General features: G+C 39.9%; 2 protein-coding genes across 36 annotated transcripts in view; one reads left to right on the top strand and one right to left on the bottom strand.

Annotated features, from left to right (window-relative positions):
* The window catches only part of SPATA4 (spermatogenesis associated 4), a 67,305-nt gene that overhangs the window by 10,160 nt on the left and 36,092 nt on the right, over nucleotides 1–21,053 (top strand). For 6 of the 19 annotated variants that reach the window (XR_010838486.1, XR_010838482.1, XR_010838489.1 and 3 more), the window contains exons 7-10: nucleotides 671–787; nucleotides 2,211–2,405; nucleotides 19,025–19,086; nucleotides 20,652–20,786. Coding sequence is in view for 1 of the 19 variants with exons in the window: in XM_059049548.2 (XP_058905531.1) it covers nucleotides 671–787; nucleotides 2,211–2,326 (233 nt within the window). In the remaining 18 variants the exon portion in view is untranslated. Of the gene's footprint in view, nucleotides 1–670; nucleotides 788–2,210; nucleotides 2,437–5,581; nucleotides 8,601–9,099; nucleotides 13,635–19,024; nucleotides 19,087–20,651; nucleotides 20,787–21,053 lie in introns of those variants that run through there. The other 13 variants (XR_010838497.1, XR_010838496.1, XR_010838499.1 and 10 more) reach the window with 10 other exon arrangements.
* WDR17 (WD repeat domain 17) overlaps nucleotides 6,181–21,053 on the bottom strand; it is a 78,882-nt gene continuing 64,009 nt past the window's right edge. For 9 of the 17 annotated variants that reach the window (XM_059049544.2, XM_059049542.2, XM_067022560.1 and 6 more), the window contains 9 exons: nucleotides 20,662–20,801; nucleotides 18,636–18,656; nucleotides 16,878–16,989; nucleotides 13,471–13,612; nucleotides 13,092–13,194; nucleotides 11,712–11,813; nucleotides 9,110–9,208; nucleotides 8,614–8,797; nucleotides 6,181–6,479 (listed from right to left, as the gene is read on the bottom strand). In XM_059049544.2, coding sequence (XP_058905527.1) covers nucleotides 6,360–6,479; nucleotides 8,614–8,797; nucleotides 9,110–9,208; nucleotides 11,712–11,813; nucleotides 13,092–13,194; nucleotides 13,471–13,612; nucleotides 16,878–16,989; nucleotides 18,636–18,656; nucleotides 20,662–20,801 — 1,023 coding nt within the window. In that variant the 3' untranslated portion in view covers nucleotides 6,181–6,359. Of the gene's footprint in view, nucleotides 6,480–8,613; nucleotides 8,798–9,109; nucleotides 9,209–11,583; nucleotides 11,814–13,091; nucleotides 13,195–13,470; nucleotides 13,613–16,877; nucleotides 16,990–18,447; nucleotides 18,519–18,635; nucleotides 18,657–19,116; nucleotides 20,080–20,661; nucleotides 20,802–21,053 lie in introns of those variants that run through there. The other 8 variants (XM_067022562.1, XM_067022558.1, XM_059049540.2 and 5 more) reach the window with 6 other exon arrangements.

Genomic DNA, 21,053 nt, shown 5'->3' on the forward strand with positions numbered 1-21,053 from the left:
ACTATTGAATGAAAGCTTATTGGGACTTCCAGTGGTTAAGACTCCGTGCTTCCAATGCAGGGGGTGTGGGTTCGATCTCTGGTGAGGGAACTAAGATCCCACATGCTGTGTGGCAACAAATTTTTTAAAATAAAATAAAAAATAAATTGGCTGAATTTTTTTTTAAAAAGCTTAACAAAAGACTAACAGGAACATAGGGATACTGTCTTTAAAGTAACTTTTTTTTTTTTTTTTTTTTTTTTTTTTTTTTTTTTTTTTTTTTTTTTTTTTTTTGCGGTATGCGGGCCTCTCACTGTTGTGGCCTCTCCCGTTGCGGAGCACAGGCTCCGGACGCACAGGCTCAGCGGCCATGGCTCACGGGCTTAGTTGCTCCGCGGCATGTGGGATCTTCCCGGACCAGGGCACGAACCCGTGTCTCCTGCATCGGCAGGCGGATTCTCAACCACTGCGCCACCAGGGAAGCCCAAAGTAACTTTTTTAAAGCAACTATTTTGTGCATCAGAGATGTGAACCACAGTGGAGAGGGTTATTAACCTACGGATCCACACTGCTCTCAGGAATATGATACAACAGATGTCTAAATAATTTTCTTAATTTAAAATTGTGGTGTCGTATTTTGACCATGGCCATAGTGAATTTTTAAGAAAGAATTTTTGTTTACATTTTATAGAATGGTTTGAGGTCAAACCAACAGTGGGAGAATCGACTTTCAGACATGGTCCTGCCCAAGCCTCTGGGTGCAAATGTAATTCAGTCGTTTCGAAGGAAAGAGTTGCTCCCGTGTGTTGTAAGTTTTTAAAAAGTTTTTTCACTTGTTAAAAATGATGTTTTTGTTTTATGTTGTTTGTTTAAAATTTCAAGCTAGTTCAAATGTTGGTCTAGGCATTCAGTCGAGAACGGTGCAGTAGGTTGATGTGTGTGCTCTGGAATGGGTGGCAGACACATGCTGTCCTCTAAGAACCGGTTGCACCAGGGGACACTCCCAGGCCAGCGTCTCCCCGCCCGCTACTATAGGAGCCATTTCAACTCCGACTTCAGCTTTAAAAAGTGCGTCTGAAACAGGGGAGGCTCGTGGGCTGAGCTCAGAACTCAGTCCTGTAGCAGCTGGATGAGGAACCCGTCCTAAGGCGGATACAGACAACCCCCACCCCTGGGCTTCCCCATCGCTTGTTTTACAAGAAGCCACGAGTTTAAATCCTGTTCACTCAGAAAGCACATAACACCACAGCCAACTGTAGCCAAACACGGGCCAAAGTCAGCCTCTGCCTGACTTTTTGGTATAGCCTGCAAGTTAAGAATGGTTTTTACATGTTTAAATGGTTGACAACATATACCAAAATTGCACATAATGGTACTGAAATCACAGGCTGTTCATCTGAAAAGCTTCTAATTATCAAATAGAGTGGCAAAAATTAATTGTAAGAAAGGTTGTTACCCTTTTTTTTTTTTAAACACTTAAAGTTCCTCTTTGTTTACCTAAATCTAGCATCTAGCAAAATAATGCGCCAAGGGAATGTAGATTTCTTAGTTGTCGCTGGCCCCTCATGTTAGAACTGAGTCACCTAAAGAGTCTGGTGGCCAGCTTGGATGCCTCAGTGCAGAATTCTAGAAACCGAATTATGAATTCTGTATATTTGCCAAATCTAAGCACTATTAAAATCACGGCACCGGCTTCCCTGGTGGCGCAGTGGTTGAGGGTCCGCCTGCCGATGCAGGGGACGCGGGTTCGTGCCCCGGTCCGGGAGGATCCCACGTGCCGCCGAGCGGCTGGGCCCGTGAGCCGTGGCCGCTGAGCCTGCGCGTCCGGAGCCTGTGCTCCGCAAGGGGAGAGGCCACGACAGTGAGAGGCCCGCGTACCGCAAAAAAAAAAAAAAAAAAATCACGGCATTGTTGCCTCACCTGCTTTCTGAAGCAACATCTAAAAATAGTTGAGTCATATTCAGTATCAGATGCACCAAAATAAGCCCTGGGTATTTTTAGGCTCTACCGATGCCTTTTGGAGATGGTGGCATTCGGGTTTTGTATTTCCGACTACTGTAATGCGTGCTTTAAATATTCTGTTTACCAGGCATTTAGACTAACATGTACTCAGCCTGTTGCCAATCGTTCTGCGTATGTCTGGTATGTTAGAAACACAGATGGTCGTATTCATATTTAATAACCACAAATGGATTTTAATTTTGTTTATTTAAATATTACACCCAATACAGGTAATGGTGGCAGTCCACTTAAAGAAATTCACATGAAGCAAGCTGGAGAACATTCTTTTGACTCTATGAAACCTATCAGAAACATGGAAAAGGAACCCAGAAGAGCGCCTGTCTAATGGGCTTTGAAGAAGCGATGCCACCACCTCTTGCCACTCGAAAGGGATACGGTCACCCAGTCTTGGATATGTTTCAATAGTAAGTAAATTAAAGGGGTGTCTTATCTGTAGTTGGGCTGAAGAACGTATTTTTTAATTCAATTCAACAACCATTTATTCAACATCTGCACCTAGTAGTGTTGAAAATACAACATCGGTTTAATTACTAGAGAATGAACAAAAATAACTCTAAAGGTACAGTTAAACATAATTCACCATGACGAGTAAGAATTCTTTCTCATAAATTCTGTAGGAACGGCGAATCTACTTCGTAATATGTTTTCCTCACTAGAAAGAAAAGAGCCACGCTACTAATAGGCCTGATATTATTTATTTACACGTCATGCCCATCAACAAAATTTATTCTGAATGATGATTACTATTATACATAGGCCCATAGAAAACCTGGCCCACTTCCATAAATAACTTTACTTAAGCCATCAAAAAAAAGAGTCATCTTTCCTGTTGCTACTGAGTTGTGGGGAAGGAAAATCATGTTTTACTTGGTGTTAAGCAAACAATTTAGTTTGATTTAAAAAAATGCCTCCTGCTTGCTGCCATGCCCCATATTTTTACTGAAGGGAAACAAAAGCAGTGATATCCGAAAGACTGATGATATTTCATATATTCTTGGTCATTTAAAATTCATATTTGGAAAAATTTCTTCAAGTGGAATTATTCACGTTTTTATGCTATCTCATTAATAGTGTCATTTGACTTCCAAGATGAGTATTACTAATGCTGAATCCCATGATATGCTTGTCAATTTCCAACAAAACTCTATTCGTTTTCCTGCATTTTTGAAGCCTTAGAGAGTTTAATTAGAATTTCTACCTGCAGAGACTTCCTTGTTTAATCTTACCTTTCTGGATAGGTAATATTTAGTAAAAGAAATTAACAAGAGCCCTGATGAAATCGATGACTTCTTGGGAAAGGTTTAGAAAATTATGAGAATAATTTTTAAACCATAAAATATAGTTCCTTAGGAAAGGATTTTAGAAACAAGTCTTCTGAAGCTCAGCTAGAGAAACATCCAGAGAAAAGGATTAGATTTGGATAAACAGTCAAATAATACGTTTCTTTATTCTCTTGACTCTGTGTTCAATCTCCTGAAAAAGCTAATCACTCATGGCCTGACCTTGGTTAGGTTCCCAAGAGCCCTGTGGGACCCATGGAGAGTTTTGAAAATACAGGAGAGTCTGGAAGCTTTATTTGGTAGTGACTAAGGAAATGACGGAAGCGGGGATCTGGTGAAAGTAGGTAACGTCGAGAGCTTCTTAAGATGAGTTGTGTCAACAGAAGCCAACGCTTCAGGCAAATCTAAGGAAGGTCCTTTTCTTCACAAAGATCTTTGACAGAAGGAAGCAGTGAACTATTCTAGGAGCTACAGCAGCCCCTATAGGAACAGAACCTTTCAATCAATTGGCAGAATGCTTATCACGGGGATGGAAGCTTCTGTGATGTGCTGTTTATATTAATTAGTAAGCCTCTTTTTTCTCTCTTTTATACTAGTTCTGGGGTTTATTGTAGTCGGTGTTTCTTACAGTGGAGAATCGTCCTCCTAACAGTCCAATCACGTGATTTTTCTAGGTTTCTGAGCAGGGTAATAACCCAGATGGACAGTGCAGCCCTTCATACCACTGAGGACTTTAACCCAGAGTTTAGCGAGAGGTGGCGTCCTCTCAATGGTGGTTCTGAGGACAAGACTGATGTTCAGCTTAGCAGTGAACTGTGTCATATTTGGCTTTAACTGCAGTATTCATTAAAATCGTTGTCTAAGGAGACTTCTTTCATAAAAGCATACTTAGGCTTGCAAAATAATTTGTCCACATTATCAGTAATACGGACATCTTCAAATAAAAACAAGTTCATGTTCTTTGGGTTTTCATGCATACTAAATATAACAATGAAATTTAACTTTATAAATTTTTGAAACTTTTGTTTTTCATATAATATGAAAAACACATACAGATCAACAGAGTCAAATGACATTTTATGAAGAATTAATAGTCATTAAGGTATAGAACATTGTTGAAGTCAAGGAATAATAGAATTGCATTTGAATCAATCATATTTAGGTTTTAGACAAATATTGGGTTATACCTCAATGGTCTTCATGTGATAAAGAGTTGTAAGATCTTTTTCATACTCTATACGTTAAAGTATTATTTCCTGCACTCATTAAAAACACAGAAGAATGTAACAATTGTTTATATATGTATAACTTAATATCTTTGAAGTATTTAAAGCACAAATTAGGGTTTTTAATCTGTTTTAAAACAAAACAGAGAATGATAATAGGATTTAGACTGCCACCTTTTAAGTGAGATTTCAGTACATACATGCCAATTAATAATACCCCTCGCCTAAAAAAAAAAATCTGAATTACACATATCACTAAGGGTTGAAAAGTACTTCTCAGGTACGATTTACATTACCCATTGCATCTCTGACTTGTATACATTCTCTTCTATAATCTTAACTATTTTCTTTATAAAATGGAATTTAAGGCTAAAGTGCTTTTTTTGTGGAGTTAGAAGTAAGTCAGTGTAATAGGCAAGTACATAATATATATTGTTTTCTGCTTTAAGAAGCTTAAGAAAAATTTTAAAGTATTTTAAATGCAACAAATTTAAAGATAATAAAAACCACCATTATTCTAGTTATATGAGCTCACTCCCTAATTAGACAAAACACCTGTATTATAAATCTTGTAAAACAGCTTGAGTATCAAAGTACTATTCTTCCTAGTATGCATTCATTTCGTAAATTTTGAAGTCAGAATTCTAGTACAATTGAAATACTTGTCATCACGCCTCAGGCTTTTTAAAAATATTGACAGATGTACTATTATAATAAATATTTTTAAAACTTGAATTTACATAATATATCCCAAATTTCAACTAATATCCTATTTACTTACAGAAATTTATTCGAAACTCATTTTCATCAAATAAATTGTTTATTATAACTATATTATAATGTAACTTGATTCGCAATTATGTGAATATTAAATACATTAATCAAAATTAATATTCATAAATACCAGATCTTTTAAAATAGTGAATTATCATCAAATGCAAATTTTCACATAGATTTCACTGCATTTTGTGTTTTTCACCTCCAATTTTTTCATGCTTATATAGCCTATTCCTTTATAATTAGACATTTGAGTTTCAGCTACAGAACTTGGTAATGTTTTCTCTTAAAAAAAAGAAAACTCAAGGGCTTCCCTGGTGGCGCAGTGGTTGAGAGTCCGCCTGCCGATGCAGGGGACACGGGTTCGTGCCCCGGTCCGGGAGGATCCCACATGCCGCGGAGCGGCTGGGCCCGTGAGCCATGGCCGCTGAGCCTGCGCGTCCGGAGCCTGTGCTCCGCAACGGGAGAGGCCACGGCAGTGAGAGGCCCGCGTACCGCAAAAAAAATAATAATAATAAATAAAACTCAAAAGTACTTTGCGTACCCATTTATTGATATATATTAAACTTATAACTGAAAACTTCGATTAAATATGAGCTAAAACTAGTGGTTTACTATACATTGCATAGAGGACAACCACTGTTTGTTAACTTGAAGATCAGTTGTACACACCTTACATTTCGATACTTCAGGATATTCAGTCACCCAAATACTCTAAGCGCCTCTACTGCACGTCAAGCACTATTCTAGGTGTTGTACTATTTTATAAGTTTCAGTGTTTCAAGAATAGAATACTTGGTACCTTTTGTGCTTTGTGAAAAGTTTATATGCTCTTTTAGATTTGTCAGTCCTTTATAATTTAAATATTACCTTCCTCCCAAATAAGGAGACACCTATTTTTCCTTGAAATTATATAAATATTTTATTTGTTGAAGTTAACGAATAAAATCAACGGTGAGTCCCCACTTCCCACCTCCTCCTCCAGACCTTTGGCTCTTGGACAACAAAGGTTAAAGTTAATACTAACCAAAAAAAGGTCTTTAAAAAAACAATTAAGTGTGAGAAAAGCCTTCTGTCAAAAGGGGTTGAGTCGTATTCCAGTCCCCAAAGGTGAGAATGGGTTCACCTTTGCCCACATCAGAGCATCATTCAAGGAGATTGTGGATTTCCCATCTTCAAGGAAAAATACAGGGCCCTGCACAGTGACAGTTAAGGGAAGAGAAGATGAGATTACGAATTTGCAATATGTTTTTAAACTTCCAGAAACATACGCTACTAAAAAAAAAAACCACTGGTGATATTTAAGCAACACTGATAGGAAATTTTAAAATGAGAGAAAAATTAGATTCTTTGAATTGCCACCAAATAGAGAAACATTTTAAAATATCTTAACGTTATGCCCTGATGTCTTTCAAGATAGAATTTAGTTTTATAATTTGAATTCTTTAATTACAGTGGCGCTGTCAGTGGTAATAGGTATTGCTAACCTATTAATTACTACAAAGTTAACATTTATAAAGGCATATATGCCTAATAATAGACTTTAATCTTTTAATCATACAGCCTACATCAATACAGCTGGGTAAATTATTTAAGCTAGAAATTCAACCTGCTCTCCAGAAGATGGAAACTACACTGCTATATATGTGTATATATACTTTGAAGTCCTGTCAACCCTGTGATTTACTAGCATATCTATAATTTAGTTATATCAGCTATTTTGTATGTCGAGGGTAGTTCTGAAGAACTAAATCCAAAAAATCTTTCAGTGTGCATCTCCCAGCTCTTAGAAGGAAAAGCATGATTTTACAAACACAGAATGGTATAAAAATTTACTTTCTTCATTACTTTCTAAAGTTATCAGGTTTTTTATCATGATTTCAAAGGACAACAGCTTGTTGTTAGTAAATTATTTCTAGATATTAGAAAATCCATTACATGGGCTAGGCAGCTTCCTATTCACATGTACTTGAAATTTTAGTTTTAAGCAGAACACATTGATTTTCTGCAGGAACAGAAATATGCTAGGAGGGTAGCCCCCCCTCTGAATCAGTCATTTGCGCCCTAGCGCGTGTAAGATAACGAGTAGATCCTTTCCTAATGTGTGTGTGAGTGCAGAGTGGCTAGCCTGTGGCGTGGGCCGTCTGTCTGTCTCAGACGGAGGAAAAGTCCTGAAGAGGAGAAAGAAACAGGCAAGCGTCGGTCCCTAGAAGTACATGCAGGGCGGTGAGTGGCACTGAAAATGTATTCTAAAACGTGCACGATGGTTTTTGCTCTTATTCGTAAGTTCTTGAATTTACTGCTGTGGTTCTTTATCTCTGAACATAGTGGATAAGCACGTATACGACTATGTGTTCTGTCTGTGGTTTGGAATATATTGCTGTGTTCTGAAGACTTAGTTTGTTTCTGGTGTCAAGTCAAGCTATGGTTAGAGTTTACATTAGCAGCAAGATATTTAATTGGAGTGATTATCCTCCCACGTACCTTTCTCCATTGACCTGGCATGTCAGTGTTCGAAATGTGATTAGCTACATTACATTAGAAATACAAGAATCCACTTAGTAAACTGTGAATGAGCCCAAGAGGTGGCATCCTTTTTGTCCCACCTGGTCTCCATTAGCATTTCATGGGGATTCAGCTTTGTTTACTTCTTGGGGACACCTGCAACGGGTCCTGGCTCTGGGGTGATGAAGGCTCCTCTATTTTCTGGGGATAATGGCACCCCTGGGTCACACTGGGAGGCTCTGGCATCGTTCGCCATCATCACTCTGATTGGGCATGAGGGACCATTCCTTGGGAATCAGCCGTCCCTCATGATTGAGCCCCGTAATGTTTAATTGCTGAAAAGTTCAGTAAGTCAATGTAAGAATATGCATAATATATCAATGATATATTATACATCTAACAGTTTTTAATTGCCTTCTTTGTGTTTAAAAAATACAAATGGAGACTATAAAGTTAAATTTAATCTACTGAGATATAATCATTTGTAACTGTGTTGATTGTTGCTTTGTCTTTCTTATTTAATTTCCCTAAGGATATGATCTTTATGTATTTTAAAACATTTGTTATTAAGTATATCTATTCTATGAATTGCTTTTATGATAACAGTACAATGACCATGTCTCTGAATTTATTTCAAGGAGAGAGAAAACATTTATACCACATAAGGAAGCACTCAGGGCGGTATTTGCTCACTGGGCCTCAGGTCTCTTTATAGGTCCCTACTTTTACTCAGGTTGTGCTTATTTTAAGATCACATTTCAAAAAATAATGAAACAAATAAAAATGATGAACATGCACAATTGATGCGTGACATTACGCTGTACCTGGATTTTTAATCCTGTAAGACAAGAGATGTGGCTCTCAAAATGACTGGGAAGGCTTGATCCGGTCACACAGTCTGGTCCAGTGATTCCTCGGAGTGGCTCTTCTTTGAGTCTCTTCAGTAAAGTTGCATAAACCATTCTTTGTGAATCAGAAGGGGGTGTATGTGGAGATTCTTCTGATGATCTATATTTTCAACAGATGTTCCAGTTTTAGTTTTGTAGAATCACAGCGTTGTTAACGTTTAGATTGAAAAACAGTCCCAGATGATTATTTAGTTCTCCTTTATAAAACATGGCAAATCAACTTTAGACTCAACTGATAGTAAAATGAAGGACTTTAAAAAGGCAGGAAAGAGCGTTGTAAATTCTTCCTGAATATATGCTAAACAACACAAGATGCATTATCCTGCCAAGATAAATAATGAGACAACCGAATTTTCAATAAGTCTGTCTGCAATACCTTCTGTATCCCAATTTTTATATCAGATTCACTCACCGGTCGATGGATTGTGTGCAAGCTCTCCATGCATCCAATTCCTCAGAAAGGTGTTCAACTTTTATAGGCACTGACACCTTCCGACGTTTCAATAGCTGACTGAAACATGTGAAAAAGAAATTAACATCTGCCATCCAAGACAAAGATAGCAAAAGAGCAAATGAACTTTAAATAACTGCAATTTCAGATTTAGCAACTGTTGTTCAGCTACGGTGTGGTCCAGTGTGTCTCCGTAGTAAAAATGACTCTTAGAAAGCAAGTGGAACAGTAAGAAAAGAATGTCAATTAGGGGAAAGCAAAGGAAATGCTGATTTCAATTATTTAAAGACAGGGATGTGTGACAACAAGCAGCGAGACAGTGACGGCAGCGACCCATCACATCTGTGCACAGAAAACTGGAAAACAGATACAATGTTGTTGTTAATTATGAGGCTGTAGATCAGGAACTACCAGTCCTAGTTTGCATAAGTTACAAACTCAGTATGTTTTTCACGGAACTAGTTGGTTGAAATTTAAAAGTAAAAGCTGTTTAGGAGAAAAAAGGAAAAGAACATAAGACCTTACAGATGATATAAGACTAAATGTAAGCATTTCTGTAATTTATATCTTACGGTTATAACTCTTGCTGCTTTTGTCATCATTCTGCTGGGACATGATCAGAATTGGTGAGAAAAAATATATAAACACCCTCCCCACACACACATACCCCTAACATTTCAGTAATAGTATCTCAAATCAGTTGGTAGCTTGTTTTTTTTCAACCTCAAATTATTGACTTAAAAATTTTTTATTGATCATGTATGTAGCCTGGCTCCAAAACAAATTCTTTAAATCATATGGTTTCCGTGTCTGCAATTCTGCACTTGATAGCACTTTGTCTGCCCAGTAGCGTTTGATGATCTACTGTAGATAGAGCGCTGTTGGAGAGCGAGGAGAAGAACCAAGGTGGCTAGGTGCAGAGAGCGCCGTGAAAATATCAGAGAAAAGCTTACACGTCCACGGGGAATCACAAGTGTTTCAGTGTGGCTGGAGGAGAGGACATGTAGAAGGACACAGTGGGCGGTAAGGATGGAATTTGACTGCCGTGGAATTTCAACGTAAGACTAAGGATCTAAAATGTTACCTGCTCACTCGCGGGGAGTCTGTCTCACCGTCAGGGAGGCTAATGCCACCGTTGCAGGGGTGACAGGAGGGGGGGGTAGGGTGGCCAGAGGACGGGCTACCACGGGGGACAGTTAGTGAGGCCGGTAACCGTGGGTCCCAGAGAAGGAGAAGCGTGCGGGCGCGGGCACTTGCTGCATGAGTGGATGCTGACAGTGAGGAAGAACACCGAAGCCTGCCTGGTCCTGGCCGTGTAACCCTGCGCCACGGAAGTATAAGGACGCCATCGGAAGAAAGAGCGGACCCGGGAGGGACAGCCGTGAGAGGGAAGGCGGCTTTGATGCCGAGCGCACGGAGGTCCGGGAGCTGCCGGGCGTCCAGCCGGGCGCTGTACCTGCGAACAGGAGGCCGAGCTGTCCGCACAGAGGTGAGAGGCTGGGCTCTCAGGGACGGGGTACAGGCAGGTCCCGGGGCTCGCCCCTCTCGCCCACGGTTCTCCCCCAGCCACAGTCTCAAGTCCCTGCTGCCTTAGGAATAAAATGCCTTCCTTGTGTGGGTGATATTTTTTTTTTTCAAGGGACCATTTTCTCTCTTTCATTACCAAAGTCATACAGAGCTGAACGTAGCTCATTAAACAATATTAATTCCATGTGACACAGCCTACTGTTCTTACAATATATTTTCTAAGTATTGTTAAGAGTTGCCTTCGAACTGTGGTCACGCTGCCGGCGCAGATCTCTCCTGGAGAGCCCTGACGGCAGCAATCTCTGCGGCCCCCGGGCCAGGCCCACAGCTACACCGGACCTGCCCCCGGGGGCACTGGATTTTAATCTCGAGTACGACAAGCTTTAAGCACAGTGGCTGAGGTTCAGCAAGCTGTTAGAAAACACAGAGGTTTGGCAGGTAGGTTATACCTGAATACAATATGCCTCGCATTTTTCTACTGTAGAGATGGGAAAGCTAAAATACACAGGTTTTCGTCTTCTTTTGAAAGTAGGGTTACACAGTCCTGGCCAGTGGGTTGTAGGTGCACAGCCCTAAGGAAGACTTTCCTTCCCGAATCAAAGGGACCTGCCCTCTGTGGTCTCCCTCCTTCCTCCCTTACCACTCCTGCTTTGAATGTAGACCTACTACCCAGAGGGCTGGGAGCTACCCGGTAGCGTGGGTGACTCAGGCAAGAGGAAGGAAGCCAAGAATGTCGGAGTTGAAAGAAGCGAAGAATGCAGATCCTTGATGGAATCTGCCCGAGAATGCCTCCCTCAAGTGTCTTGACATAAGACCAGGAAACCTTAGTGTTTAAGCTAGAATTAGGATTTCTATTATTTACACCCCAGCTCACTGCTAATTCATATCGTTTCCTGCTGCTTGATTATGAAGCACATGCTTAGTGAATAAATGGATGAGTGCAAAATGTATCTGTTGCTTCTGTGATGCACTTAGACACTAACGGTCTCAGTGAAAGGCACTTCTCATTTCACAGTAGAAGAGAACCTGCTTTTACCTCGTGTACTCATAAAGTGCCGGGACAATGCTTTGGTACTGTCTTCTGATAGCCAGCAGAGCACCAACGTACCCACATAACGTCAGCAATTCATTTCGAGCTCTAAAAGAGAATATATTTATTTTTAAGGATTCCATAACTTGAGGTACAGAACATTGCTCTCATATACACTTATTGTACTTGGGTCTCTATATTTTGATGGGTGACATTTATAGCAAAATATGCTTAGAAAATTTTCTAAACTTGAAGATGTTTTATTCATCAGTTAACTCCTATTCAGACATGTACACAATAACATAAATTGTATTTTGAAATAAAAGACTTTAAATATTTAACCCCGCCTTCTTGTTTTTCTCTCTTCCTCGTCCGTTCCTTCATGTACTTTGTCCCCGAGTAATGCACTGGGTCGGACTGATGGATTCCTGGCATACTGTGCAGACGACAGGGAACGGCGGAGAACGCCTCTGCGCACCCAGCTGGGGAGGCTTGCCAAAGTTTCAGAGGCTCTGCACCGCCTTTTCCACACGGCATTGCAACGAAAATAGCCCGAAGCCTCTAGTATAAATATATGTGGTCTCGGGATTTTAGTTACATGGATAACGATGTCCTTAAATGATACCTGAATTCAAGGATAGTGTCTATTTTTTAATTTCTAGCACTTTCACTTCTCTCCCCAACCTAGTGTGCTTTGCACACATGTAGATTTAGGAGGTATGACCTCTAGACAGACCACCGAGGACATGAGGTCCAAAACCATCCCAAAGCTCCGAAGTGGCCCTATTTGAACCAGATGTGTATGTGTGTGTCTGTGTATGCATACACATAACACACTAGGTATTAGGAAATGGGACCACTAAGATTTACTATGTTTCAAACTGACCTCTGTATTTTTACTTAAGGATAACACAAATTAAAATGTAATTTCTCTACACACGCACTTATCTGTCCAAGATGATCTTATTTCCTGATCTGAACACCAAAAACAATACAGCCGGGACCTTCCCTGGTGGCGCAGAGATTAAGAATTCGCCTGCCAATGCAGGGGACACGGGTTCGATCCCTGGCCCGGGAAGATACCACGTGCCGCGGAGCAACTAAGCCCGTGTGCCACAACTGCTGAGCCCGCGTGCCGCAACTACTGAAGCCCCTGCGCCTAGAGCCCGTGCTCCGCAACAAGAGAAGCCACCGCCATGAGAAGCCCGCGCGTCACAACGAAGAGTAGCCCCCGCTCGCCGCAACTAGAGAAAGCCCGCGCGCAGCAACGAAGACCCAACGCAGCTAAAAATAAATAAATTAAAAAAAAAAAAAAAAAAAAACAATACAGCCATTCCGAAACATTACATAATCTCAAGTTACGCATTTTGGAGGAAAAGTACTCACTTAGTACATGTATGCAGGACTAATGTTTCAGTACGAACATAACTCAGTAGGTCAAGAACAGGGTAAATGGTATGCAAAGTCCAATCTGAACTACTGAAGTATTCTGGCAAAATAAAACCAAATAAAAGATTCTCTAAATAATAGGATTAAAACTTGTTCATCCAATTTTTAACTTATGTAATTGATTCTTTTCTAGTCAACGCTATCTACTTCTTTATTTTCTAGGTCACAGTCAGGTCCCGATAACAAACGCTCAGCAATCTCTGTCTTCTTTAAGTTCAGCACGGCTAGTGCTTGGTTTTAAGCCTTTTTATCAATATGAATGAAAATACCAAATAAAAGAGTAGATTTTAAATTGTACTACCAACTGAACACGTACCTTTGATGAAGTCAATACCAATAGGAAGGGCTTTTTCAGGTTCTTGACTTAACAAGTAATACTTTATAGTTTCAAATATATTGCCATCGGCATGGGCTGTCTCAGCTAATCGCATACATTCTTCTACTGTGGGTAGCTTGCACTAGAAAATAATTGGTTTGATGACACTGTTACTAAAATTTACAGGGATAAAAGCAATAGTATTAAGTGCTAAATGTTTCCAATATGCCTCCTGATTAAAGTTGCTGAGAACATATGTAAATGAAATAATTTGTACTAAAAGCATACATTTATGGGAATACCTTTAAGATCTAATAACAATAAATAGGGTATTACCTAATGAGCCAGTAGTTTTAAGCACACAAATTCCTAATAAAAGAGGTGGAAGTAAATTGTCCTGATTGTGATACTAGAATTAGTACCTGCAAATGTAATTGAGCAGGAAATGCTGAAATTAGTTACTTTAGAACAAATATACGGACCAGTCTCAAAAACTGCATCAAATGTAGAAAACATAAAAGGTGCCTGCTTACGTGTTCTCTACACAGTGATTTACTTTCACTTGGCCTTGAGACAAAGCAACTTTATTCTGAGCAAGGACAAGCTCTCAACGTTTTTAGCTTTGACATTCCGAAATGCCACAAAGTGGAGATTTGAGCCTATGAAATTTCATTACTGTAAAATGAAGAGCAACACTCCCCATCTTTTCAAATAATGTTGTTTCTGTTAAAATTGAGAGTCTACTCCTCCCTCATGTAAGTTTTTCTGCTTCCGTAACGTAGACAGGAATTAAGTTATAAATTAGTAACTTAATAACTCAAATCAATACTTTAACTTATAATTAAGGTATAAATTAATTTTAGATAAAATTGTGACATGTTCATGATATTTGCAGTTTAGGCGTCAAGGTTTGTTGGTTTGTTTCTAAGCAACACAGGCATAGTTTGCTGCTGTCTTACTAGTCTTGGGCAGCCACTCAGGTGGAGCTTCCGCTGCAAAGCATATTTTGTGCTGTGACCGCAGACGATGTGGTTTGTCCACGGTTAGGCCACCCGTCTCCTCGCCTGTGCGACGTGTCACTCTAGTTCCTCTTCACTCGTGTTTACATCCCCTTAGGTTACTGAGAGGGTTTATTCAATTTGTTTATTAATGCATTTATTCCACAGCTTCATGTTTTCCGTTGTTTAAAATTTAAGTAAACTGAATATTTTAGATCCCTCAAACTCTCAAAAAATTACAACAAACTAAACTAAAAGAGCTCTCATGTATGTGACATTTCATATTGTTTCCCCATCGTTATTCACTGAATGCCAGTTATTTACTGAGCAACTACTATGTGCTAGGAACTGTGCCTGGTTAGAAAGAAAGAAGTTGCTTCACTTTGCTACATGCTCTGAGAGTACAGGGAATTAACCACTAGTTCCCACTGAAATTTCATTCTGACACAGAACATGAAAAGAACAGTAGGTTGGTCATTCCTGTAATTCTTTTCCTACCTTAAACTTCTAAAAGCGATATAACTTAATATTTAAATATAATTTTTAGGGGAGTTCCCTGGTGGCCCAGTGGTTAGGATTCTGGGCTTTCACTACCATGGCCCGGGTTCAGTCCCTGGTTGGTGAGCTGAGATCCCACAAGCCACATGGCACAGCCTATAAATATGTGTATATATATATGATTTTTAGTCTTACTTGTGAAATTCTCCAGAGTTATTAACACCTTTACACACATACTAACTAGTCTTTCTAAAGAGTTATTAATGAAGTCTGCCGGAGAGTCCACTGATACCCGTTCAGGATGTGTGATGAAAAGACCAGGTGAGTACTGTGTTTGTTGCCTCATTAATAGTCGTGTAAACATAGACAAGGATTTAGCCTCTCTTAGCCTCTGTACTAACACCGCACCTCTGGCCTCAGAGAGTACGTCAGTGTACACTGAAACACTACACAGTACATGTAAAGGATAACTGCAAAAACTCCACTCCTGCCTCCTTCCATATGCATGTTAATTTCAACTTAAAAATAACTTTTGTCATGTTTATAAAGCAAAGCACAGCTCATTTAAAAAGTGATTCACAGAGCAAAGTGTATAAGGAAGTTAAAATCACCTATCATGTCACAACCCATTGGTAACTTTCAACATTTATCCTTTCACAAGTATTTTCCCTGATAACATACACAGTCATACACACACACTCACACACACACACACACACACACACACACACACACACACACACACACACACTTTTGGTCTATCTGTATTAACAAAATACTCAGTTAGTATCCCTTGTGGAATGAATAGGGCCCCTTACCCACTGCAGGGAAAATCAAGGTTCATATAAGAAAACTCTGTTATTTTGAGAGTTAAAGATGAGAAAATGTTTTATTTACATCATCTTTTTCTTAAAAGAACTGTACTGTGCTATAAATAAAATAAATATGTATACAGTTGATTTTCCAAATGAAAATCATATGGTGTGTACATAGTTTTATCATCTGCTTCTTATTTACTTGTTTTATAGCCATCTACCAATGTCAATAAAAATAGAACTTCATGACCTTTTTAATGGATTAATAGCACTGAAATATAGAAATGTACTGTAATTAATACAATCTCCCTATTGTTGAACATTTTGATTGCTTTTGTATGTAATCTTGGTATACAAATTCCTGTATTCTGTAATGGAGCATTTTTAAAAAGCACTTTAGAATAAGCATGCCAATTTTATTATACTTCACTAATTCTTTTTTTTTTTTTTTTTTGTGGTACGCGGGCCTCTCACCGCTGTGGCCTCTCCCGTTGCGGAGCACAGGCTCCAGACGCGCAGGCCCAGAGGCCATGGCTCACGGGCCCAGCCGCTCCGCGGCATGTGGGATCTTCCCAGACCGGGGCACGAACCCGTGTCCCCTGCATCGGCAGGCGGATTCTCAACCACTGCGCCACCAGGGAAGCCCTTCACTAATTCTTTTAAAGATCCTAAACTGCCTATTTTTCAAGTTAGCATACATGTATGTACCTTAAGATGCAAAGGGGAGAGGCCTTGGGATGTGAAGTTACAAACGTTGAAGTTCTCACCCCACCGTTAACTAGTTACAAGTTCCTTACCTCTCTGAGTTCACTTTCTTTAGAAATTAGGAACAGTATCCCCTGCTTTTCAGGGTTTCATGAGAATTAAGTAACAGACAGATAACAGATAGATGTGAAAATTTAGAACAGTTCCAAACATATAGGAGAAACTCAATAAATGTTCTTCCTTATTGTTATAATTTTTGTTGTCTTTATGAGAGGATTCTGACGGGATCGTATAGTCACTTCTCCGCGTGCACCACTATTTGACCAAACCTAAAGCTTATTAAATCACAGCACTGCATTCCAAGCTGGAATGCTTAATATCGTCAGCATACCTTCTCATGAAGATCATTTATCTCTTCGATACACCCCGGGTAGAAAGCACAGAGTTTTACTAACTGTAGTTCGCTCTCCGGAGTCATTAGGAGAAGATCAACTGCCAAATTCCTATTCACATAACAAAAGGGGAAACTTCAATGAGGAAAGAAAAGCCTAAAAATAACATTTTACAACTATTTCAAAGGAAGAAGACTCATTACACCTCCCTTGCTTTTCTATTTACATAAACAGTACTAATTTCCCACTTAGTTACGAAACTCCTCTAAATGTAGATCACGGAAACCAAAGGGCATCAAGAAAAAACATATTATGAAATTCCTAAATACTGAGCCTTTATATATTGACAGTTAATTCTGTTATTATAGAATAATTCTCTAACCAAACCCAGTAGTATTAGACATGATCTTTGGAGCGAATTATACGGCAGACTCTGTGAAAGCTAATTCTCATCAACTTTTGCTACACTTGCCAACAATGGACAACTGTATTATCCAGCTCATGAAAACTAATGGATATTTAGATATTTCAAGTTTAGATGTATGGGTATTCTGCATATTTCTTAAACTTTAGGTGGAAATCAAAGCTAGAAATGCAGTTTTCCGACTTGCTTTCTAAAGATTTAATCAGTGGAATAGATCATTTTGAAATCAGATATTTAAAAAATGTGTGGACTTTCACAGCTTTACATTACAATATTTTGTATAAAATCATTTTTAAAAATCACGAGGTGAGGAGGTTTTGGTTTCACGCCTCATAAGTGAGAAATCACTCATTTTTAATGGCTTACGATATTATTATTCAGTTTTCAAGAAAATGATAGACATTCAGCATGACTTTAGAATAGACAGTATATTCCCAATGTGAGGTTACAAAGGCTGTGCGGTGGCCTCCGAGTAAAGGCCCTCCACCTTCTCTGTGCAGCCTTCAGCTACATCTAAATTGGTCATTCAAGTGAATAAATTATTTTAGAAAATATTAGGGAGATGTTTAATCAGAATACAGTGAGTAAAGGACAGGAATAGGGGTAATTTGTATGTGTCAAATTCTCCATCATCACTGGGCAAGTAAACCTTTGAGTGTTCTTACAGGCTCCAAATTAGAGTAATTCATCTGTTCTTGGTAAAAGGTATGACTTTACGTTTTCTGATACTAACATTTAATAGCAGTTTTTAATAATGTCTGTGAGAAAATAGAAATTATCATTTGCTTTTATAGTGTTTAAAAAAGCTGTGCTAAAATTCTACTTTAACTTCTATGAACTACAGACAAAAGTCTGACTTTCTTATCCTAGAATCATATCCTGATACAGAGAAATTTACAGCAATTCTAGCTAATTTTATTTATTTTTTAGGCTAATTCACTATTGAAAATTCAGTATGCCAGTAGGGGAAAATGTGTGTACATATTGCTATATACTGATATGGACCAGCGAAATGATCCAAACTCTTAAATTTCACTATAGAACAGGCATTTTAATTTGCCTAGTTGAGTTATTTTTTTATTGTAGAAAGCCACAGTTCATTTTTTACACAGGTTTAAAGTATAAAATCATGAGTAATTTTGTACCTAGGTTACAGGAACTGTTCTCATTACTTTGTAGTTAGGTTTTATATAAACTATATAAATGAATTGGCATTCTGCAAAGCAATAAAGCAAAAACAGTTAGTGATCATTTCTTAGTAAAGAGTTGGTTTTCTAAAAATAAAATAATATGTGAATTTTTAATTGAACACTTTAATAAAACTAGATAATACCTGTATCCAGTGGATGGAAAGCTAAAAGGAAAGTAAATTTGAATACCATGAATAGGCAATGACAACCAAGAAAAAGCAAACTTTAAATCAGTAACTGTAAAAAAACACGAAGTGTTCTGAATTTATAAAATTTATAAAATTACATTAGGATTAGATTTCACCCGGAAAAAAGCCAGATCCACGTATTTCAGCGTTTGAACTTTATCCTGGTTTCTGGTACACAAATCTATGGCTATATAAAGAAAGGGCTCTTGGAGGGAGTTAAAAGGAAGGAGTTTGTTTTATATTAAAAGCAATAAGATATATAGTCAGGTGGAAGGTTTTGAAACCTCTTTAAAATTTAATATCCATGTTTTGCTACTTTTTACCTTTACTTTTTTTAAAAAAAGGAATCACATTGGATTCGAATTAGATGATGACTCAGCACAGCGTCAGTCAGTCACTTTTGTGGGTAAGTAGCATGGTTTGGACCTCACGCTTTCGGTTGGGTCTGAGCCAACTACCATAGTTCTTGAGAGACGGAACCGGGTCCTCTCGAGGGATGGTCTGCGGTAGGTACACTTAAGTCTGAGGCTGATGGTGGGGTACCACTCCATTCTGATGGGTGAGGGAGCTCTTACATCACTGTAAGATCTGGGTAAAAATCAGAAGAACTCTGAGATTCCCGAACCTCTCTGAAGCCCCCAGATCCAACAGGAAAGGAGACCGGGAAGCACTGCTCTTTTCCTGACTCAGCCCTGGAGGAGGAGGTGACGTAGTGTGACAGCTGCCAGAGACTGAATGGTTGTGTCCCCCCCAAAGTCCTATGTTGACATCTAGCCCCAGGGGGATGGCATTAGGCGGTGGGGTCTTTGGGAGGTTATAGGGTCATGAGGGAAGAGCCGCGATGAATGGGCTTTAGGACCTCGATAAAAGGGGTCACAGGGAGCTCCCTCACCCCTCCCACCGCGTGAGCACGGCCCAGACGCAGCCAGTTACGAGACAGGAAGCCAGCTCTCGTCGGACCCCGGAGCTGCCAGTTTATCTTGAACTTCTCACTCTCCAGAACCATGAAAAATCAATTTCTCCTGTTTATCAGTCACCCAGTCCGTAGCATTTTGTTACAGCAGCCCCAGCTGATAAGACAGCAGCCAGGAGTGCAAACGCTGGAGCCGGTTTACGTAGCTCTGAGTCCTGGCACGACCATTTACGGGGGCCAGAGGCAAATCCACATCTGCTGCCTAGTTCCGAGGGGACCGTTGCGCGTAGGTGCTTACGACGGCGCGTGGCGCAGCGGGCGGTACGAAGGGCTACAGCTAGCGACGATGATAGGCTCCTCTGTGGCGTGGGGTCTGTACAGCTCCACCGTAAGAGCGGGGGCCTGTGTGCAGGGGCTGTGCGGTGGGGAGAGGTGGAAGTCCTCATAAGCAAGCGTATGCAGACATTTCCCAAGGTTCTACGTGTTCTGGGCAAAGAGAAGGCAGAGGTCTGAAATCACCTTTATTCAACAAGCACGTGAGTGACAGCACCATCTCCTTCCTCCACGATGAGGCGTGAGGGAGAATTGCTGTGAGCCGGAGCTCCCGGTCCCCCAGGGACTCTCCCGGGTCCGCCTCTTACAGCCCAGCCCAAGTGTGTTCCAGTGTCCGGCTACGCCCTCTTTCTTGTCACTCTCCATTAGAAAAGTGACTTTATTTTCTAAACCTCACACTAAGACCCGAGATCTGACAAGAATGAGTGTAGACATGCAGAATTTTAAAAGTGGGAATGCGTGGTGCTGATAATCTTAAGGGCACATTTACTGTCTCGTGGTGCTTTATGTGTTTGAAAATATTACACGTTACAACTGGGCTACTTTAGAATAAGTGATGGCAGATTTCGCTACATAGCCACGTACTTCTCACTCTTAATTCGTGCTCACATCTTACCTTTGTCTGAAAGGGAGCTCCTATATTCTCCCAACACACACCTTACCAAGAGCAACTTACAACGTTCAAAAAATGCTTCCGTCCCCATGAAACTCTTCTCTGACTTTAGAAATGCTCACCGCGTCGGAATCATCATGCACTTTCTCGCCAGCAGCTCGAGGGCGTAGTGGGTTGCGGGTCCTGCCAGCTCTCCAAGCACTGTGCCCACACAGACGGCCAACTCCAGCTCGTTTCCGCGAATCAGGTACGCCATAGCCAGCTTGCGCGGTGAGAAAAGAATCCCTTCGGTTTCATAGATGCTGGGTGGGGTCATCGTTCCCCTACTCCGTCTCATAAAGCACATAAAGCTGTATTCACCTATAATCGATTATTCTTATAACACACTGAGTGTAACATTTGTCTCCAGTGCTTATGTAAGGGCAACTACAGTTTTCAGATGGAAAAGCTGATAAAGGGACACAGAGCACATTTTATAAGGTCAGAATTTAAGAGTTTCGAACCTTTGCTCACA

Source organism: Kogia breviceps, chromosome 20, assembly GCF_026419965.1.
Source record: "Kogia breviceps isolate mKogBre1 chromosome 20, mKogBre1 haplotype 1, whole genome shotgun sequence".
NCBI classification, from domain to species: domain Eukaryota; kingdom Metazoa; phylum Chordata; class Mammalia; order Artiodactyla; family Physeteridae; genus Kogia; species Kogia breviceps.